The following is a 24,865-nucleotide window of genomic DNA, read 5'->3' on the forward strand; positions in this document are numbered from 1 at the left end:
AAAGGTCGACGCTATGGTACAGATCTGTTCCATCGGTCCCCGAAGGGTTAAATGACTAAAATCGGAAAATTTTTGCTATTAACTGTTTCTTATTCTGTTTGGCAGCAGCCTGGAGAAGAAGAAAAGTGTTTTCTAAAGCTTTCATGGAAATATTTAGATTAACTTGCTAGAAGTTAGCCATTTTCCAATATGGCGTCCAGTGTCGACCATAATGATCCTACGAACTGTCTCCCGGTAATTTTCCAACCTTGATTGGACATGTAACAAAATGGCAAACTTTCCTGCTGGTAACCGGAAATGCAGGATACTTACGCTAACATACCACACTATTCCGACATCGCGCCAAAGGATTTCGTGTTCACTGCTATCAAGGCTTCTCGTTTGCCCACTTTGGACCAATCATGAAGTCAGAGCGTATCCGAAAATTCGGTTGCTGGTATGTCTGGGAATTTACCCTGCAGGGAATAATCTTGAACCATTGAACATTAATGAAATATGCATGTTTGGATTACATATGCATGTCTTCGTTTACGCTGTTAAGGTTCACCATCCACAGTTTCTCGAATTCGAAACAGGGCCTCTTGAAATTTGGCTTTTTCGCGATTTTAAACAGCCCTAGCTCTGAAACTATGCACTTTTCGCCATAGGTCAATATGAACTGTTTCTCTTATTTTGATGTGAGGAATCGCCTCTTAAAGTTTGTCGGTATAGTTCATTAACACCCTGTATATATACACTACTTTTTAAAATAATAATTGAGATACTTGTTTTGCTCATTGTGATAGAAAACTTGCTCCAGAGAAAGGGATGACTTTTAATTCTACACTAAAACAAGAAACGAATTCATGTCCTAACGAATTAAGCAACGCAATAAGTTAGCAATCTTGCCGCATTAAACGCGATCACTCCCCCAAAATATGTTAAACGCACCTTTATTAGAAAACGAAATGTCAAACGAAAAGTGAAATGGAACTTCTAGTTTTAGACTTCACGATTATGTCCTTTAGTTTTAAGGAGACTAATGATTAATGAAATTGACTGATTATGAAATAACTGGTGGAATGAGAATGTGCTAGGAAATGGAGAAATCCGAGAAAACCCAAGAACACGATATTGCCAATCACAAACTCGCGTAGTAAAGGGCTCAAACTAAGGATCACTCACACCAAACATGAACGCCCTACAATTGAGCCAGGGTGCCCACCTGAATGTAGAATGAATATTGGTTCGCTGTTTTGGAGTTCAGCGTCCCGTTCAGTGCCGAGGCTATATGAGACGTGGACTCATGGCTTAACATGAAATCCGAACTACATAAGCTCCCACCGGGAATCGTATCCGGGTTTCCCTTGCCGAAGACGCGTACGCTCACCATATAGTTACGGGGGAGTTAGAATGTCGAACGAAATTGCAATTAATTACGCAATGAAAGAAAGATAATAGTTTGTTAAAATTTAGTGAGAGAAATGCTGGACAAATCAGCATTTAAATGAAGAAATAAATGCTGGATGCATCAAATACACATACCATTAGCTCGCAATATATGTGTTCTTTGTTTCTGTTTGTACAGTGTCACACTATACTAAACTAATGAAAACCAATGAAAAGATACCGGTAATCATTTTCTCTCACATTCAAAGTGATCTTATAAACGGTAACTTGCAATTCCTGAAAAATTCGGGTTTAGTAGAAATTCGGGTTCGGAAAAAAATCCGACGAATATAATTTTAAAAAATGATATAATAATACTTGAAAGATAATATTTAATTTTCTGGAAACAAAATTTCTTTAAAATGATTATATGCTTCTAAGAACTGCACCACGCGACCCTTCTGAATTTGGGGAAATACAACCAATTTGCTTGAAGATATTGTAAGTTTTTATCTGTCTACCAAACAAATACAAATAATGCGCACACGAATATACTTTTTTTTTACTATCATTAGAACTTAATACTATTTGTATATGTATTAGTATTTAATTCAATGTTACCTCAATATCTGGAACATCTTTGCTTAGCAAGGAGTGCGACATGATTTCGTAAAGAACAACAAACTAACTAGCCACTACATAGTCCAAAAGCTCGCCAACAACTAAAGGAGATCAACTTTTAACCTTTCTCTGTAAACAATTGTGACATATACATCACGTGGGTTTGCATGACAAAACTGTATAATTGAGGCGTAAGAATTCTACTAAAATGTCCTTGGCTGCGAGCTTAATGCTTGGATATAAAAAGATGCAATTATGAACACAAATGATAAAGTTATCACGACTGTATGACCTAAAAACATTAGTAAGAGAATGTAGGAACTTTTTAAACATGTATTTTATAGTTAATTTCTTAACGTTAGTTTTCTTCTTTTTGAGAGTGTTCTATATCTCAACTCAACTAAAAGCTAAATAGGAGGGACATTCCATTTCTTTAAAAAAAAAAAAAAAAAAAAAAAACTCAGTTTGTATCTCTAGAACATAGCAAAAACAATTAGTTGTCAAAGAGCAACTTAAAACTTTAAAATCTGATATATTCATAAACAACTAGAAAGGTAATCTAATTTCACTCACTTTACACACAATTAACACTGTCCAACTTGAATTTCTTTCCTGAAAACTAACAGATGATTCTGAAAGTTTTTTTTTTTCCAGCTGAATTAGAAAATTAAGAACTGATACGGAAAAACGAATATAATTTTTGCAAATAATTTAAAAATGTAATTCAAATTTTCAATTTTCTGGAACGAGGTTGGAAAAATATTTTTTAAAAAAGTTTCCTGATTATAATAATGTTAGTGATAATTATATTCATACATTTCGTATATTAAACACAAACGTTCATTAATATAAAATAAATTACCCCTGCCTCTTCTCCGCGTCAGAGACGAAAGGTTCAGAAATTTTTAGGGGAAAGAAGGAAAAAATGACCGTCGGAGGGAAATTTAACTTCCCACACTGGCAACACTAGACAACGCTGAAGCAATTGAGTATCAATATTATATGTTTACTTTCTTGCTTGTTCGTATGGTGAGCTTCATTTCGCTATTGGACTAATGTATTATAGCAGATAGACAACATTGAAAGTTATGTTCTTACGGCACATTAACATATGGATACTTCATTGTGAAGTAACTAACATTTGCAAATGTTGTTTAGTGCTGCGAAAACAGAGTGCTACATTTCTGATAATGCCCAACAAGGAGACTTCCGGAAGTATCACTCACCGATTTGAATGAAACTTTGCATACTTGTAGAACATCGAAAAATAATCGACACGTATTTTTTGTTTCGGCAATGGTGAAGATTTAAGGGCAGAAATCATCCTTTGAACGTTAGGGGTGGTCTCCAAGCATAGACAAAAAAACAATCATGTAATATAGAAGAAAACATACTGACAGGGGGGTTTTTACGACAGCTCATTCAGAATCTGACTTCAAAATTACAAAATTGAAAATGGCGGATTCAATATGGCGATTACAATTACAAAATGTCTTTTGGTTTGAAATTTTCTGCACTTAGCCAAGAACAATTATACTGGGCAGAGATTACTACGAGAAAGTTGCAGACCGATTTGAAATCCCTTTCTATTGATTTGAAACCCCTTTATTTTAACGGAATGCTTGATTAAAGTGAGTCTCTGCACTTCTCCCTATTCGAGGCGCTTATGTATAGTGAGTGCCCTCGCCTCTCACTATGTCAGGACTTCATATATCCTCAATTGTTATAATTATTGATTACTAAAGGATTATTATTATTATTATTATTATTATTTGGTATTGCTTGAATTATTGCGATCAAACCAACGAATAGCATACACATGTAACCATCACGAGTACGTTACAATAGAGCCCCCAACCTGACTGGTGCAGCAAGTCCTTTATATATTAACTACGTATGACAAAATTAAAAAAAAATACCCGAATATATGCAACTTTTGTTTAGCAGTATGAATAGGAAGTCAGAGTTGTGTTCATCGCATATTCGTTATATTCACGTAAATGATATCGAGAGAACCTTGATGAACGTGCATTAGGAACAAAACATATATGTGTTGTTACGGAATGTAATAATAGTTGACGTGAATCGAAATTCAATTGTTCTTTGGTCTTCCTACTGTTTCTAAATACATAATAGAGAAAAATAGATTTAGATTTGTACTGGTATGAATGACATAGGTTTTAAGCGGCCGTCTTGGATTCAAGGTGACCATAGATTTTCAACTAAGCTTTTGTTTATATTTTGACACGCCAACATTTTGCATAGGAATGTCGTAGAAAGCCGAGACCTGCTCCATCTTCTTTTATTTAACAACAGCTTTTAAACGATGTGCTACTTAACCCCTCTTGCCATTTGAAAATTTTGAGTTGCACCCCGCCTGGGACAAACTTTTTTTTATCCCAAAAAGTGTATCTTGAAAATGATGGGATATGTGTTCGCCAAGCATTCCATTTACCCAACCGTTTCCCAACAAATGACCCGGTTCAAACTATTCTGCCAGCTTTGTAGCTTTAGCATTACAAAATATATTGTAACTCATGACATTCCGCCCGGTGGCACGTCTAACTTTGGGATTCGTCTAGTTATAATATATCAAATGCAAACAAAATTGTCTCGTTCGGATCTCAGCGGAGCCACTTCGTGACCCTCCCTTGTCAGATCGCTGAAATTAGTTATTGTTTCGACCTATTGGACTTCAATACAGTGTTTCTTTCAGAAACAATGTTCCGGGGCGACGCACTTAGTATTCTGGGGGGGGGCACTGCTGGTACAATTCTATTTATTATGTTATAGACTACTCATATAGCCTCTCTGTTAAAAGGGACGTTAAACCCCAAATGTTATACACTAATATTTTAATCTATTCCGGTGGGCACTCTCAGAGCTCCGGAGGGGCAGTGCCCCCCAAAAACATGTCTGAAAGAAACACTGCTTCAGTGAATTGGAAAGACACTACAGGTAATTCTTCACAGTCAGCCAATCTTTTTTTCCAATCGGACCAGATAGTGTCTTTGGGTCGGTAGAAATGAGAATATGGGAGCAAATAGAAGAATCCCGAGAAAAACCCTCGAACATAATGTCCATCACAACGGCCTGGGATCGACCTAGGGACCCTCACCAAAGGTGAGAGCTCTACCGCAAACATCTGTCTTATCACTTGCTTATTTTTGGCAAATAAAACGCGAGTGGAAACAATATTCTTTATTGACAGAAAACAAATTACATATCAAGAGCAAAATTTAATAATCATAAATCTCTATGTTTTCTTGTATCTAATCTGAAAACTTCAACTAACTTTGACTAAAGAGTAATAAAGTAATCGCTTTAGTATTTAACAATGAACCCAAAATACAACGCTACATTACGTACAAATTGCTTATGATAATTTACGTATATTTTGACACGACCAAGAATCCACGTAAATCTAACGAGGAGAAGGCAGACTTTGGTAAGTGAACTTCGGGGCCATTTTTTGCGAGGCGGTAGTGCGCATTTAAAGAGTTAATATTACAAACTAGGAAGGAGCAATGGCCAAAAATGACAGAAAAAAAAGGTCTTAAAATTTTCTTCTCACCCATATATCGTAAGACGCGCAAAATTATTAAGTGACGGCTTGGCAGAGTGAGAAGAACCTGAGACTTAACTGCAGAGGGTCCCGGGTTCGATTCTCATTCGAGTTAAACTTTTATTTTCGATTTTTGCTTCAACCAATAAAGTAGCCATTTGTAACTATAAGTAAAATATTAATTCACCATATGTTTATAATGTATTAAAAAATAGAAACTTTCAACCTCTTGTAAACTCTTTCAATGTTCCATGTTAACTAGGAACAAAATTTAATCTATTCCGTAAATATTATTGTTACCGCATTCGTTGTGTAAAAATATTCTGGAAACTTCGTGTCTACATCTGTTGATAGTGTACAAATTACAAGGGGAATGAGGGGGGAAATCTTTGGTTATAGCAACATCCAGTATTAGCAAAAGGGATTCCCCCCTCAACTCGTTTGTAATTCGCACACTGACAACAGATGTAGACGAGAAGCGTCAAGAACATTTATTACACAGCGACTGTTGTAACCATAATATAACTCGTGATACCAGTATATTTACGGAATAGATTAAATTCTGTTGCTAGCTAACATGGAATATTGAAAGATTTTACAAGTGATTGAAAATTTCTATTGTTTTAATACATTATAAACATATGGTGAATTAATATTTTACTTATAGTTACAAATGGCTACTTTATTGGTTGAAGCAAAAAACGAAAATAAAAAAGTTCGACTCTACCGGGAATCGAACCCGGGACCCTTTGCACTTGTCTCAGGTTCTTCTCACTCTGTCACGCCGTAACTTGATAAGTTGGCACGTCTTACGATATATGCGGCGAGCAGAAAACTTTAAGAAGGGTTTTCTCGGTTATTTTTGGCCATTGCGCCCTCCCAGTTTGTAATATTAACTCTTTAAATGTGCACTACCACCTCGCAAAAAATGGCCGCGAAGTTCACTTACCAAAGTCTCCCTTCTCCTTGTAAGTACAACTACTATATAATATTTTACTAGTTCATTTTGTTCTGCTGCAGGGCTTTTCGTATTGCTGATGATAAACAAGCATCACAGTCTGAATATTAATACATTTTCTTTAAACATGGATAAATCTCACATCTATATATATAAAAGAGAACGCACAAATCCTTTGTTACCTCATCACGCTAATACGGCTGAACCAATTTCTTTTATTTTTGGGGGGTTATTAGGATTTGGACCCTAGATGGTTTTTATCATATCACTTTAATTTTTAATTACCAGTGTCTTGAGATAATTGACCATTCAAGTGTCCATAACGTACAAATCCTTTGTTAGTTCATCATAGGTAAAAATAAACGTATTTATATGCAACCCGCATGACCGTGTCACTCGGCGGGTTAACATAAATGACAGGCGATATAATGTTAACATTTACTGCAATCTACTATGGTTTTTATCATATCACTTGAAAGCGAAAACTTCCGGGGTGACCGCAGCGAAGCGGGGCGGGTTAACATAAATGACAGGCGATATAATGTTAACATTTAATGCAATCTTCTATGGTTTTTATCATATCACTTGAAAGCGAAAAAGTAAAAATTATCTAAGTAACAAAGTTTATTGCGTTCCGGGGTGACCGCAGCGAAGCGGGGTGAACGCTGCTAGTCGATAATATAATGAAAATCCTTAAAATAAACATACTATTTAGTCTGATTACTTCTTCAGTCACAGTACTTCAGTACTTTACTAAAATGAATCTTGAACACTAGAAGTGCAGTATGACCTTAAAAATACGTATATTGAAAACAATTTACAAAGATGCTCCCATTTCTTGCATTAATAACGGTACGGCTGTCTTCCCTTTGACTATTTCCTTGTACTTAATATTAAAAAACTGATGCTCACTACGGTTTACACAACTAACAACAGTAAATTATATCTATTTTATATAACTCAATTTATAAAGAAAGTTTAGTACACACATTTTATTTAAAAAAGAGAAAAGCAAAGAAAAAATCGTAATATGCGGAAATTGGTATACGTTTTTGTGCTTTCTGCAGTATATCAACAAAAAATACTTCCTTTGTGCTACTACTACCACTAGTTCTATATACACACTTAATAAACATTATTTAGGGAAATTTGAATGAATTTGAAACTTGTCCAACATGGCACATGTAATAATATAAACATCAGTTTCATTCAGGTGCATCTGTTATTTTGTAGTATTGTCGTCTTGCATTAACTGCAAATCATTTTTGCTCTCTTATTCATATCCATCTCACCATACGAATCACTATAAAATGCATATTCCCTTTATGAATCCTTGTATACATGTAGCCAGCATAGTAGTATTACTGTACAGTAATACTTGTAATGAAGTTGTAAAATGTCAATGTTGAGATTTTGTTTTCTTTTTATTCTTTTTTTGTTTTGTTTTTCTCGTTTCTGCATATACTCAAAAGCAAAATCAATACGTATAAGAAAACTTACTTCCAACTAACCTGTTTAAAGAAATGTAAAATTAGCTTTCGTTTGCAAGGGTTTTGTTTTACGGAATACAAAACTTTACAATTAGTTATCTAGTAAGCTTTCGAATATGAATTACACTTTGCCGACCTACTTCTCGTACATTAGAAGGAATAATAAGTCTCAAAATCATCATACTCGAAAAATTAACAGAATATGTTGTAGAAGTTTCTTAGATATGAAAACAACACCAAATTATAAAAGATTCACATAAAGAAATTATGTACGTTTACATGTGTTAGTATGCATGAGAAGGTAATAAAACATACTTCCGATCGATGCTTAATTCGATCGTACCAGCTGTGACGTACCATACGTCAGTACAGCTGCCTTTTGAATACCTTCCTGCTCCTCATCCTGGGTTTTTTCTTGCGTCAGACTGTAGAGTATTATCAGTCAGACTTATCTCAGCCAAGGGCGAATAGCACTACAGGTCTGATAGAGGGACTACCTAACCTTGAGTACTATTCAAACTGGTACTCTTACCTATTCATCTTCACATCTACACTCATCATCTAGTTCATCATTTCACGTTTGGGTTCTGGCCCACTAGGACGGATCTTGCTATGCCTGACCCACGCAACGTTAATAGGACTAAAGATAAGGGACGACATGAAGGCTTACCGGCTACTGTTCCCGGACCGGCTGTGCGCCCCACGAAGACTAGATCGCGGCCGACATCCAGCCAACCATCTACAACTAGCCATCAGAAGCAACGTACAATTTCTGGCGACTCAACTGCATCAGCTTTGTCCACAAATTCCGTCCGATCTCGATCACCAGTTGCTGGGTTAAGCTACGCTGAACGTCTGATAGACTCACCACCTAAAAAGAAGCATCATCTTCACTCTACTAAATCCACAGAAGATATGGACGCCATCGATGCCAGCCAGGATACCAGCACCAAGAACACCGACCTTCCTGCTTCTACTATTTACTCAATGCTTCTGACGAATTACGATGCCAAATTCTCAACGACCAAGTTTGTTTCGCTTCAACTACGAAAATATCTTCCTCGAACAGCAATAACTCAGATAGTGCATACCCGCAATGGAATCACCTTGAAGACCAACGACGCTAATCTGCTAAATACCATCAAGAAAAAACACCCGATTGATATCTTGGGGCCAAACGCACAACTCCAAGCACTCAACAACAGCAGAAGGAAACAACCATCACCTCCTCATCGGACCCCGTTTCTATCAGTGGCAATCCACGGAGTGGAACCCAGCTACACCGAAGCAGAAATCCAAGAAGAACTAAGGCTCGAAGGACATATAATTACAAAAGTACTGCGGGTTCGCAATGACAAGGGACCAACTTATATGATGAGAGTGCTTACTACCCACCAAGCTACGATCGATGATCTTCTGACGAACGGAGCATACATCTACAACCGTAAACATCGAGTTGAACCCTCTCGTTCTCATGGTCCTCTTCCACTTCGATGTGAGCAATGCCAGGAGTATAACACCCATCTCACCGCAGATTGCAAGAACAACACCAAATGTGGATACTGCGCTTGATCGCACACCACATGTGCCTGCACGAATCTGTACCAATCACCCACCTGAGCCACATGTCAAGACAAACATCCAACGTACAGCTATAAATGCAAAGCCAAGCCTGCACCTCCAGTGGATCATCCCGAACTTGTCGCACCATTACGCACTTCGTCTACAGCTACAGACACACCTCACGATCATGATGCTCCTATCACCATCAGCCAGCTTCTCACCTTTCTGACTTTAACACTCCAAAACATTCATCCATTCCAACGCCCCCATATTCTCCATCAAATCATATACGCAGCCAAGCTAACATTTAACGTTAATTTCACTGCAACATACTCTGGCACCACAGTTCATTTTCATACCTCGCAACCAAATAGCCAAGACCCTAACATCTGATCATGGACTTAACGTTCCTCTTTCTGAATATTCGTTCCTACGAGCGAAACAAACTACTTTTCGAACAATTGCTCTTAGAAGAACATATAATGGTATTTCTGTTAAACGAAACATTCTTCACACCAAAATCATCCTGTCCTCTTCCGGGCCACACTATCACCCGTCATGATACTTCTCTTCCGGTCCAACGTGCGGCTATAGGACTCTGCTCTCATTTGCCTTATCGTCACCACCGTTATACCACCCATCCAATCCCTGAACATTTTATCATTACCATGTATTTCAACCACATCATCATCACCCTTGCCACCATCTATGTTCGTCCAGGTCATACTATTCCATTTCACTTCTTACAATATGTATCCAATACTTACCCCCATTACATCATCTTGGCCGATTTAAATCTCCACAGTAGAAGTGCACAAAGTCGCGACAATTTTCACGCTCTCCCAAAAGCCACAAGACCCATCTCAAATACCACTCCTGATGCTGTTATCACCTCAGCCACTCTAGCAGCCCATTGCCACATTGACGTTCTCTGTGCAACGATCACGCACCCATTAAACTTTCCTACCGTACACACTACCCAGCAAACCACGAACGCCCACAACCTCGCCCTAGCCTGAGGTTTGACAAAGCCAACTGGCCACAATATCGCTCTCATCTCTCACAACGTACACAACACCTCACTGTTCCAACTACAGAGGACGAGTTAAACATCACAGTTGATAAATCACCACTGCAATCCAAGAAGCTAGCGGACTTACCATTCCAGTCAGTCATTCTATTCCTTACCAACCCCAACTTCCACCACAGTATCTCACCATGATCCAACGCTCCCGTCAATTCCTCCATGATTATCATCGCACCCGCAATCCCGAGTCACTTCGCCATCCAACTCCATCGTACAGTTCATAATTATATCAAAGTCTACAAACTTCGCAGCTGGGTCAAAGCCTGTAACATCCTAGCAGACATATCTCATCCCACAAAATACTGGAAACGCTTTAATGCCTTATGCGGCAAGCTTACAAAAACCTCCTATCCTATTCTTATTAACGACCAGCCGGCTCCCACTGACAGAGATAAAGCTAATGCTTTCGCCAATCATCTCCAGCAGATCTCCACTCCAAATACTTCCGGAGCTGCTCCACACGCAGCAGATCGCCTACATCTCTCTGCACCTTCATTACAACCAAACATTCAGCATCAACTACCTAACGATACGCCCATACCAGCCCCCATCACAGTTGATGACATTCATTTCGTCATGCAGAAGAAACGCAACACTGTCCCAGGTCCAGATGACATCACATACCGCCACATCAAAGAATGTCCGCCCACATTGCTTCTCCTTCTAGCATCTATATATACATTCGTCTTACGAACTGGCTTCTTTCCACTGCCTTGGAAAAGGCCCAAAACATTAACCCAAAACATTGTTTCTCAAACCCAATAAACCTCAAGATATCAGCTCCTACAGGCCAATACAACTTACCCCTACTTTTAGTAAGATATTAGAACGCATCCTCGTCAAAAGGCTTCATCTCTATCTCACAGATGGCATCTTCTTCCAGACACCCAAGCAGGATTTCGACCATCATTTTCCATCAATGATCAATTATTACGTTTCACCAGTATCATCACGCAACACTACAATTCCATCAAACCATCATGTCTAATCCCTGTTCGGCGTAAGCTCTAAACTGCAATAAACAAAGCTACGTGAAACTAAATCTCGCTGATTTGCTGTTGGCCTACCGACGCTTGTACTCCTCCGCAAAATAGTTCATGTGGTTGGATTATTACTTTTACATTGAAGCTCCATATAAAACTGCTACATTATTATAAATGACAAAAATATAATACGGATTATCTAATAATACTGCAATCGAGTGTGGTTAATGAAACAATACAAATAAACACTAAGCATGCGCAGTAATTATGGCGCCAATTAAACTGTGGACGCGTGTTCTGCTTTCAAGCCTGAAAGACGGCTGGCATGAATCCCGGTTCCGCGAGTATTGTGGTGAAACACCAACAAGGTAAACCTTTATTCACTAAGCAACAATTGCTTACCAGCGAAATTCAAATATATTTTTTTTAAATCCTTCGAGTTTTTTTTCTTTTCTGCTGCTGCTGTAATTATCTGGTCAACGCGAGACGGTATTGTGAAAATGTACGTGTATAATTTGCTCCTCCCCTTGGGGAGTGGGAGTGATGCATCACTAGCCAACCATATTTGTGACAAGCGGAAGGATACAAATATTTTGTTTATCGGAGTTTAGAGCTTACACTGAACAGGGAATAGTACTATTTGATCTGGAAAAGGCCTTCAATAAGGTGTGGCACCATGGTCTTATTTACAAATTACACAAACTCCGGTTCCCGATCGAATTCATCAGATTAGTCGTACACTTCCTTGCAGGCCGAATCACATACATATCCATTCACTCTAGTCTCTCTCATCCAATTTTCTTACTCTCAGGTGTTCCTCAAGGATCCGCTCTTTCTGCGTTACTCTATCTTCTCTACGTTGCCGACATGCCACAGCTTCCTGAACACGTCTACAGTTTTCAGTACGCTGACGACACAGCTTTTCTAGCACTAGGACCTACCATTCAGCAAATCAACGTTAAATTTCAAACTGCTATTACCAGTTTCCACACCTGGTGCACCCGCTGGCGCCTCACCATCAATGCCGCCAAAACTCAAACTATCGTCTTCACACCTCCCAAACAGACCACTCGTGTGAGACGCAGTCCACATCGCTTTTCATTAACGTTAGATTCTGTTCCCCTTCATCCTAGCAAAACAGTTACGTATCTTGGCATTACTTTTGATTCACACTTAACCTGGAGCAAACATGTACAACAAGTCACTAAGAAAGCTTACAACCGTTTATATTTACTTAAACGATTGACTGGAACAACATGGGGTCTAAAACCACATACCAATTAAATACGTATAAAGTCTTTCTTCGCCCAGTATTAACATATGGCTTCACCGCTTGGATGTCTGCTCCACTCAAATATTACCAAAAACTACTAATCTTGGAAAGGCACGCCTTTCGCATAGCCCATAGCATAAAGTTTCCAAAATCTCTATCGCCTCATCACCTTTCCAAACCTTGCATTTTACATTGAAAACTCCGCCAGACGTACATCACCAAGCGTTTCCAATCACAACATCCCCTTCTATACGACGTCATGCATTACATCGCCCTTCATCCTTCCATTGTACGCTACTATCACACCCCCCTTTCCTTATTATTTACTCTTTATCAACTCTCTTTACCCCCCAAACGATCCACAACTTCTCTTTCTGAACGACTACATCACTCATACTCATCTTCCTCATACCTTTCCGTCATTATCTGCACACTAACTCCTCATTGCCATAACATGGGCTTCATCCGTCCTTCATCACGGTCTAGAGTAGCCCCTAGACCAGAAGATAGTCTCATTCGTCTCTAACATAACCTATATGTTCACCCTCTGCACCGCACTTCACCTCATCGTGCATCCTCATTACATCTCCCTTCTATGATTATTGTCACTTTGCTCTATACATTTACTATATTTTTATGAACTTTCTCTCTCGTCTATTTGTTTATCATGGCATTTTCCCTGTATATGATTGTATTCTTTTAATGATCTTAAGTGTACTTCTGTTTCCTTTTCCTTTAAAATGTTAAAGAACGCAGCGTTTTTTTAAGTCCTCTCTTACAATAAAGATTATGTAGCATCCCTTCGACCACCCATAATAAATATAATCCCGCCAATCCTTTCCATATCTCCTTTCTAAAAGAGGGCGTAACCCTCTCACAGGGTGCTTGCCTTCTGGCTAGTTTTTTTTTTAAAGTAATAACAATAATGTTATGCTAAATTACCTGGAAATCAAATCATATTATTTCTGTTCTAACCTACAATTTTAATATTCCAATGAACTTAGGTAGTTTTACTAAATTCCCGATAGCATCTATGACAGCGATGGAATGACTAGATGATATTTAACACTTTTACAAATATTTGCAACTCTATTTCATGACCAATTAGTGATTTTAAAGGTGATCTTCAACATGAACATTCTGAAATCATACGCGTAGTAATCCAAACCTGTTACTACATGTTTTCAGTTACGAAATAGGCGGTGTCAGGGTGGGGGCGTTTACCGGAACCGGCTTGGGAACCAGATAAATTGACCGAGAGTTACCAAATTTTAGTCACGATTACCTTGGTCCAGGCTCCAGACCAGAGTTAAACGTTTTTGTCAAAATTCGAACCAGGGGGGTTTAAGGGGGACATGTAAAAGTAGTAGGAAATGACCGATATTAGTGTCAAATCCATAGTTTTCGCGGTCGCTGAAGTCAATGGTGACACTTCCATTAGCGACGATTTGCAAATTTAGTTACAATTGTATGCGGGTCGGGAGTCAGGGGGGGGGGGATACCAAGACATGTAAAAAAATAGCCCAAAATGACCGATATTATTATCAAATCCATAGCTTTCGCGGTCGCTGAGATCAATGGTGATACTCCCACAGGCGTTGACTTCCAAATTCAGCCCTCGTGCGAAGCATGGGTATATTCAACTAGTTGAAGATAAAATTGCAAACAATTACTGCACTGCAGCCAATCAATAAATACTTTCTGGAGTGACTGGAGTTTCAACACCCCTTGCACCAGTAAAGTTACGTAAGGCATGGATCTACAATTTAACACGGGACCTGAACATTAATTGAACCCTACTTTTTTCATATCAAAGGATAGAATGCTAACTACTCAGCTACAAGAGAGATAATAATTCACAACTGAATTATTTAGCAAATTTTTAAGTGTAATGATGATAGAATTACAATTGTAAATAAATTGCTCCTGACCTTATTGAAATGAAAGCTGGCCATTTTAAGTTTATACTCTGATGATACTTGTAAAAAAAATATGGAATGAAAAAAATAAAACGAAGAGAGATCCCTAAACAAAAACATAGAAATGATGTTTCAAGCTCACACGGCTAAATCGCATCACTGATTGGTAGGGAATTACCAACGTAAACATCTTTAAATGCTAGAAACCGTGAAGTCATTGTGAAATGAAGAGATTTCCGCAATTGCAGACTTTATTCATACACTGCATTAAATACTCTCTGTGAGAAAGTTTTACTTTGCTACTTTAAACATTACCTCACAGTAACACCATACGTAAAAAGCACTTACTCTCCGTCTGAAGAAACTATTTATACAACAGAAAAAAAAAAAAAAAAAACTGATAAGATGGCCCGAAAAACGAAACAAAATTAGCTGTTTTTGTTGCATAACGTAATCGATGAGCATTTCGCTGACAGATAAACGGTGAAAATCAAAATGTGGAGCCATAAAAGCAACTCAAGAATTATTAACCATTTAAACATATGTATCCTTTAACATGAATTGTGAAAACTTCCATGTGTCGTGGTTTTGTATTTTGATATAAACGAAACAAAATTGACGAATAATGGAATTTCCTTAATCTATTTGGTTGAGTGGATATGAGGGATCATAAAAGTCTATCGGCTGAAAATTTAATTAATGTGTGATGAATTTCCAGTAAAATACAGTAATTCCATTTGAGTTTTCATCCGATAGATTCAATATCGGGACAATATTATTATTACTAAATAATAATAATGTTTCAAACAGCAATCTGGAAGAATGAATGTTTCTTCAAAGATGTAAGAATTTAGCAAGAGATATTTACACTTTTAGTGGCTCATGATTTGTTGTATCTGCTTTAAGTAGTATATTTTTATACACTTTCATTCTAAACACTTATGCACCTGAAGGAAACCATCGCAGTTAAAATGATTTGTTTCTCAAGTTGTTGTCTTTCTTTTAGTTCTGGATTTTTTCGAAATTTATAATAATTAATAAGTAATGTACATCATATATATCGAGTCCAATGCAAAGTTGGAATATATTCCTGAGGGTATCAAAGGGTGAATAATAAAATGAAATAAAAGAAATCTACTAGTATGTTCAATGACCAATCTTTCGAACTCAAAACCAAGTCAATATTGTTTTATAGTTTTACATTTATTGAAAATTTTAAATAAATCTGCACATTTATGTATTTTTTAACGTTTTACTTTATGTAACATCATGTTCATCAATTTTATCCAACAATCGTTTCGTTGAATTAACCGCCACTTCTTCAGTAGAATACATAATACTGACATACACAAAAACGTTAACTCAATATCTTTGGCGCGGGAGATCCGGAATTGATTGCCACTTGGAACTCATGTAAAAATAAAATACCCCGCTGAACCTGTAAGTCCATGTCTCATATAGTCGCTACTGAAAGGGACGCTAAACTCAAATCCAACTAACATTAATTACAAACTCGAGCCAATATGAAACAACATGAGGCTGTATAAGGCCACTGAGAGAAACGCCTTACATAAACCAACTAAAGGACAGATAGAAGTCTTCACGGATATAAAACAATCGCATCCGCAGACATACATATTGCTTATTTGTTCTACATCAATTATGATTTCAAAAATACTGTAATTTCTAACATGGTAATTGTAAATAAATGCTCTGTAGTTTTGTGATCCTATGATAAAATATCAAATTCAAGCAAAACATTAAATAAATCTCTTTCGACTGTAAATAAAACTACCATAAATAAAATGCAAAACAGACACAAATTACTAAATTAATAGGAAAAAATACGTACTCGTGGTCCTCATATATTCCTCACAAGGAAATAAAGTTGGTAATACCATACCTGTCAAATAATTTTAGAACACATCGCTAAATCTCTTCACATTACCCATAAAACCATCATCTTTACTCAGAACGTAAGTGACATAGAAATAAATAAATAAAAAAAAGTCCTTGAAAAAGACCATTAAGCAACCTCAAACTCATTACAAATTTATACTTACGTGTGTTTTGGGATTTCTAAAGAAAGAAAAATGAAAAGAAACAAGTTTGCTCTAACGGTTATTTGTTCTAACGGGAGTAATCACACTGTAGTGCAAGTCGTCAACAATTTGTATTGCTTTCGAAGAAAAATCAAAATATTATTTCTTCATGAACAATTTCACCCGCTACCCGCAAAATGCACAAGAAGTTATATTGATGCAGATATCAGCATCCACGCAGAAATCTGAGGATAGACTGTTGCATTTTGTGCCAGTGCACTCATCAGCCAAATCATTATAACCACTCGCTACTTTTGGAACAAAATTATCCAGCTGACGTAAAAGTCATGAAGCACAGCAGAACCGCTCGCCACACGGTGATAGGAACCCCAGTCGTACAGCCAGTATGGTTCTTGTGCGTAGAAATAGAGGCCGACGATATTTCAAAGTTTGGTAGTGGCTAGATTGTGGTGACCAGACGGCTGCTAGAAACAATCATTTCGGAAACAGCATGACTTGTCGGGTGTTCACGATCTGCCACGGTTATTGTTTTCGAAAGGTGGGAAAAGGACGATGAAACCTGCAACAAACAACAAGACGGTCACATCGATGAGGGACGGCCACATCTCATTAAAAATATGGAACGTCGTAGAATGTTGAATTAGGTAAAACATGCTATGGTGCAAATTGTGGCACAATAACAGCAGACTAACAATGAACAAAGCACGGAGTGTCTCTAAGCACCCTGCTTACCTTACACTGTTAGGTATGGGCCTCCACAGCTGACGTCCCACACGTGTAGCAATGACAACCGCAAGAAATCATCGATTACGACTGGAATTGGCATGTACCCATCATCACTGAACCACAGAACAATGGCACACCATTGCATTCAGAAATGAATCGTGTTACTGTCTTCATTACATCGATGGCCGGGTTAGAATTCGTCGTCTTCCAGATGAACAACTGCTTGAGACGTACACAATAGAACGGCGACAAGCTGGTGGTGCCTCAGTTATGATATAGAACTTTCACATGATCATCCATGGACCCATAAGTGCGTGTGGAGGACCACGAAGGTTCCTAGCTATTGCAAGTCATTGCTGATCATGTTCATCCATTCATGTCGGCTGTCTCCAGCTGGGAAACACATCTTTCAGCAGGACAACGCTCCTTGTAACAAGGCCAACGTTGTGTTGCAGTAGTTCGAGGGGCATAGTGGTAAATATTAGTTGCTGCAATGGTCCCCAGCTCACCCGATATTAACCCAATTGAACACATTTAGGATGTTATTGAACTCTAGATCAGACCTCCCCCCGCGGAATATGTAAGAATTAAAGGTGACTTTAGTCTGCAGGCGTGGTGGTCCATGTCTCCAGCCACTTTCCGTGGCATCATTGCTCCCATGACAAACCGCATTGCTGCAGCCCTACGAGCCAAAGGTGGACCTACCAGATATTAAGGTAGATAATGTTTTGACTGGTCAGTGTATATATAACCAATAGTTTATTTGGAACTTTAGAATATGTACGAAAATGATGTCGAACTCACTCAGTCTTTTTTCACCCTAAAAGAATTTATCAATTTACCAAGATATTTGTTCCAGAGTAACCATGGACTGAGTGAAGGTCTCATTCCATTATTTTAGGTGCAATTTCCTTTGTAAGACACATTTTATTCCTTCTCAGTTAACTCTTGTGTTGTGATTAATTAGCTGGTGACATCAACACATTGTTTACAATACGAAAGTTGAAAACTCATAACTACAAAAATTCAGCAGAAAATATCCACATGTTATGATACACATTTGAAACCTAAGCAGATTAGACAACCTAAGTGAAACAGGGTGTTACAGTGACATTCTGCAGACAAGAGGTTAAAGCGTGTAGTTTGTGTAATCGTAGTTCCGGACTCGATTCTCGGTTCGGATGCTTGCTTCTGATACAAACCCGAGTAGTGGTTCGGGTACCAGTTTAAGTAGTAGGTCTCGTTTCATATAGCTTCAGTTCTGTAAATTGGTGTTAATCTCTAATTTAATCACTTCAAATTATCAATTAAGAAGTTACATGAACCAACGTGGAAAACCAGCTTCCGGTCTGAAAAGTATGCAAAAATTAAATGAAAAATTTTATATTCTTGAATTTCAACTTCTCATAACTAACTATTGATAAATAACAACGATGTGAATTTTTGTGCTCCGAGCCGAGTTCTGTGGTCAAGAAATTTTTAAGGAATTGCCACATCAATTAACGTAACATCTAGTGTTATTTTATTATAATCCCAATGAAACTGCTATTTTTTTTAAATTATGATGTAATTTAACTTAGTAATTCCTCGTGATACTTAATACTGAAGAATCCCTTCATAAACCAATAAGTAATGTAAATATATAAATGTTCTCTTTATAAAGCAAACACACTGATTCACATCTAATGGTAATCATTTTGTTTCGTTCCTCGTCTATGTCGACTAAATTAATATTTACCAGTCAGTGCTTAACTTTGGACAGAGACATACTTTGCATTCCACGAGAAAAGGTCAAAATAATACAACTTTTTTACATGATGTTCGTATATATATATATACTATAATCATTGCTGCAATTAAGTGCAGGAGCCAAACACGTACAAATGAAGTTAAAATTTTACTCTCCACAGCTCAGCATAAATTCATGAACGTATTGGTGTTACAATAAACAGTAGTTTTAAATACATTTTGCCAGCAAGCTAAATCAGAACCTATAATTAAATTATAATTATCTTTCCGTACTGTGATACTTCACCTTAAATATATTTTGTTTCTTAAAAAAGCTCTCTGCCATCTTTTCATCTTATTGAAAGTATTATGGAACTTGCATAATTCCTTAGCACTTAGAAAAATATTACTTAGGGAAATTGTGTGCTGTCGATACGTTTTCCTATTCTCAAAGCATATGCATTCAAATAAGACGTCGTAGGATTAAATGTCAAGCTGGAAAAGAATGAAGATCTCAGAAACTCTCTAGTTTAAATAGCAGTGTTATGCAGTTACATAAAAAAAAAAAAAAAAAAAAAAATTACAATATACTGAAGAATTTCTTTAAATAATAAACCACTGTAGCCATCTGCTATTGTTTACGCGTATTCTATTTATTATTGTGACTGGAAAATTGCATTACCTTCTATTCTTAATACAGAAACTCGTTCAGCCAGTTTTATTTTGTGAATAGTTGGCCACACTATTAAGTATGTACTGAAAGGAGGGACCTGGACTATGTGGTTAATTCACTTGGTTCTCAAGCACTGTATACTTTTCCTCACATTATCATTATAGATCTTTGTATACTCAACTCATGCATCACACAGAGGGAAGTCAAACACAAAAGTGAGGAGCCGTGAATGATCTGAAAATTGTGTCCACTAAGAGCTGCAATAAAGGAGAATAGACACAAATCATGAGATGAACAAGAGTATACTTAATGTGTGTGATATTTCTAACCGGACAGACAAGAGGAATTATTTAATTATTTTGAGTTTTCGAGTTAATTTGGATACAAATGTCAAACCGCGACAGACTGATTCGAAGTTGCAGATACTTGAATTCATCTCATTATCTGCACCTGAGTATGAACGTGTGTTCAGTGCTATCAATGACATTAAGACGAACAAAAACAATTATTATTATTATTATTATTATTTTTTTTTAGTAGATTCGTTTTCATGACGATTGTTAGATCCCCCCCTCCCCCGCACTAGAAACTAATGTCCTGCCAAATATACGCTTGTAGTTACCATTATTAAAAAAGGCAACCTCTTCCAGAACAACAGTGTGATGCAATTTTGAAATTACTTAACTGGTACAATATGTAACTTAAATTAACAAGGAATTTTGTTCTGTAAACCAACATTACTTTAAATACACTCTGTATACTTATTCAGTTAATAAAAGTCACATTGTTGCTTTTAAGTATTAAATGAACTATACACTACTGGGATTGTAACTGGACAATTTCCTCCATTTCTTTTTTCTTTTTCTTCAAATTCAGCAATACTCTTAACGTTTCATTCCATTTCAGGAACGTGTTTGGTCACCAACTCAGAGTTAAACATTCAACTGACAGCAGAACACACGGTCTCGATAGTGTGTGCCGGTAGATATGTGTTTGTTCATGATTAAGGAACTTTGCAGCTCTATGATTCATGAGCAAACGAATACATCCGAAACAATGTCTTTATTTCAACATGAAGTTTGGAGTCAGGTCTGCGAGGTTTTTTCCCCAAGAAACGATCATATTTGGGCAGGAGGAAGTGTGACCGACGGAGTAAGGTTCGACAAACAAACTTGCAAGAAATATATGCCGTTGTTCTGGCTTCAGTAACATGTTCACCTTTCAAGTATACCAGAAACCGTTCAGCTGACTTGGGAATGCCGTGTACCACATCGCAAGACCTTATGACCAATAATCTCCTGTTAAAATCTTCTCATTCAATCATCAAAGAATTCACTACTGATTATCCTCAATGTCGTTCAACAGGATTACTGTATCATCATCTATACTATTAATAAGAAAAGTATACTATTCTCAGATGAATGTACTATTTATCGGAGTTCGATATATATATATATATATATGTATATATTTACGTTATGAAAAGTGTATCATCAATTATAGTTAAAGTTCATTCTACCATAAGCAGTCTGTTTCAGGCTGAATAAACTCACACTTTTTTCAAGTTGATGGACTATGCAGGGTTTAGAAAGCTACATATTTATTTTATAAAAAGCAAACTACGACCGGAGAAGAAATATAAGGAAAAAGACACTGAGAATTACTCCCAACGGATCATTACAATGAAATGATGATCCAATACTAACGAGAATTAAATTAAAGTTTTAACAAACTAAGGATAAATAGATGAGAGAATAATGGCGCAGTAGGTGATGTACTATATATCAACAATAAAAATTTAGCTCAGAGTGTATGTGTTGTGCAAAATTGTGCGTGCGCTGGGCTGGATTGAGTGTGAAAGGATGTCCCCAAGTTACTCACCATTAAATAAAACGGCTTCCTAAAGTTACGTATAATGCAGAGCAAAAAATATTTCGCCAGCAAGACTCATTCACTGTCTGCTACACAGGTGATCATGACAAAATGTCGAGTGGCTTAGGAATTTTACATTAGTAAGTATCTCAGTTAACCTAGTATGACCACATATCTACATGCGGTTTTCTGAAGGTCGCTATCAGATTACATGTAGTGATCTCTCATTTCTGAGCTACAGATGAAATGATTATGAATCTGCTTGAATGTTTTTATGTACTCTTTGCTAGATCGACGGTCTCCACTACTTTTATCCCGTGGAGGTAATACCAATAAATGGTGGACAAAGTTATATGGATTAAACCTATTATTTACAATTCAACGGTCTGAGACATCTGCTTCTCCCGTTCTCAGTAAACACAAACAGCAGTACACAGAAAAGACAAACCAACATGCTTTGTCAAACCAATGGTGACAAGCAAACCAGAGCTTCGATAGCGGAGTCGATGGTCTTTCACTTACATCACTCGTGGATTCATGATTCTCGTACATAGTTAACACTAACTCTTACTAAAAAATCCGCTTCCTAGGTCCTTGGTACTCTTGAGTTCTCCATATGTCTGTTCAGAGTTGAAAGACCTCCTCCGATGTCATGCATCGGTCAATTTGAAATGGCTGAATTAAACCTCTTTTCATGGTTTTAATTATGTATAGTATTGTTTAACCTTCAATCCTGTAACTCTTCGTTTCTGATAGCTTGAGAGGTGGTGCTTATGTGTGTATTTGGGATTACTATTACTATTATTATTAAACAGAGGACAGTTTTAGTCTATGTTCGTTTAAATATTTTAGGCTGCTTCTATATATATATATATATTATAGTGTCTCGAATGTCCTCTGACATAGGGTTATTCTGTTATCAGAGTTACAACAAAATGTAAGATGAGAAACCGACTCCAAAATATGATGTTTTCAATCTAAAGTGAAGAATTTTTTTTTTTTTTTTTTTTTTTTAATCGGACGAGCCGTTTGGGCTGTACACTCTTTATGCGTCCAATGTTAAATAAAGATGCAAAGTTGTCATTTACCTGGACCCACAACGTAAATGAATGAAGTTAGTATTTTACATGGGGGGTGGCCATTGACACGTTTGCGTAAAAGACAGTGGATTTAATTCACTTACAGTATGTTGTGTTGTCCAGGCAAATGGCAACGTTGCATTTTCATTTAACATTGGGCGCATAAAGAGTGTACAGCCCAAACGGCTCGTCTAGTTGAAAAAAAAAAAATCCTTCACTTTTGATTGAAAACATCATATTTGGAGACAGTTTCTCCTCTTACATTTTGTTGTAACTCTGATAATAACAGAGTTATCCTATGTCATGGGACTTTTGAGACATCCTGTATATGTACGTTTTTGTGCAGATTACTGAAATCAAGCATTATTTTGTAGCATAATTTGATTTTTGCAACTGGTAGCACTGCCCCTACTCGAGCTGATTCTTACAAGTAGGTTCTTTATAAACATTTATTTAGTTTCAGGTAGGTTTCACCTATACTACAGCTTTGGTGAATTTTAAATATAGTTATATTCTAAGTTTAATTTGCTCTTTTCATATTATTATCTTCTATTGTATAGAAAGGATATAACTAAAATAAATACGATTAGAAAAGAAGTGAACAACTGTGAAGTGCAAACATGTTTCTAACCCAAAGAAAAATTGATGTTAAGTATGATGATGTCTCCAGTGAAAGAAGTAAAATTCAAGGATGTTATAAAATAGAGGATCTGCCTTACAACAAAATATTGAAGCCATACGTCACAGTTTCGCCACTCCTACTCTGCTCACTCCACCCGATAAGATCGCAATGTTTTAAGTCAACATTCACGATGGAAAAGAGTAGCCAATCAGACGTGCCGATGCTTAACTGTTTTTTGGCTTCATCGATTTAATAGGATGAAGATACATATAGGCAGATCCTCTATTTTATAACATCCTTGGTAAAATTATCACGCTCAAGAATGAAACTGGCTCTGCCCCTACGTAGGAATAGGAAATACTGCGAATACGGGTAAAAATCGCTGTAAAAATTTACGGAAACCATAAAATATTTCAAGTTACATCTTTGTTTACAGCTATTTCTTTTTTCCTCAATTTCAGCTGAACGACACGGAATACAGGGTTAACATATTGGACAATATTTTGATTTGACAGCTAAAACGTGTCTTGGTAATGAGATATTACAGTTAGAGGTCTGTACAGATATATCTATATATAAATAGCATCCGCATCATCCCGATCCGCATCCGCAGATAATGAAAGGCAACAAATATATGAAACTTGTTTGTCCCATAACGATTAATATTTCAAAAGTAATTTCAACTATAACACTTGTAAATTCCTCCTTTAGAGTTTCGTGAATCCTATGAAATAATATTTATAGAAGGCAAGCTAAACATTCAATACTACCTCTTTCTACCGTAAGCCAACTACATGAAATGAAATGTAATAAAATTCATGCGAACAGATATACGAAATTAACGAAAAAAACACGAATTACTAAAGATCCCTCAAAATGCAGATTTCTAACAAGAAAACTGTCAAGTTATCTGTCAATTAATTAATTTTAGAGCAAATCATTTTCCGAACTCATAAAACGTAAGTGCGTTTGTACAGAACGCAAAGGTAAAATTGAGATAGAAAACTCTCCAGAAAGAACAACATAAGCCAACTTACACAAATTGACGTAAAATCAGATTTATACTTTACAACAAATTGTAAATAATAATGTTTAGATGAATGCTCGTTAAAATTCGTGTATTTTCACGAATATCCGCATATTTGTCCGCCGTCCACACAGATACTACAAACATATCTGATAAAAGCTACAATGATGCGGATACATACGCAGATATCCGCGCAGTTTTTTCATTATAGTGAGTCACTTTCGTAACAAGGAATTACATTATGAACG

The 24,865-nt window shown here is 36.9% G+C and overlaps 1 protein-coding gene across 1 annotated transcript in view; it reads right to left on the reverse strand.

Moving 5' to 3' along the window:
* su(r) (dihydropyrimidine dehydrogenase su(r)) overlaps positions 1-2,139 on the reverse strand; it is a 293,614-nt gene extending 291,475 nt beyond the window's left edge. The window contains exon 1 of the mRNA XM_081762277.1: positions 1,990-2,139. Coding sequence (XP_081618403.1) covers positions 1,990-2,031 — 42 coding nt within the window. The 5' untranslated portion in view covers positions 2,032-2,139. The remainder of the gene's footprint in view (positions 1-1,989) is intronic.
* Between the last annotated feature and the right edge of the window lie 22,726 nt (positions 2,140-24,865).

The sequence above is a fragment of the Thermobia domestica genome, chromosome 6, assembly GCF_964235325.1.
Source record: "Thermobia domestica chromosome 6, izTheDome1.hap1.1, whole genome shotgun sequence".
Classification (NCBI taxonomy): domain Eukaryota; kingdom Metazoa; phylum Arthropoda; class Insecta; order Zygentoma; family Lepismatidae; genus Thermobia; species Thermobia domestica.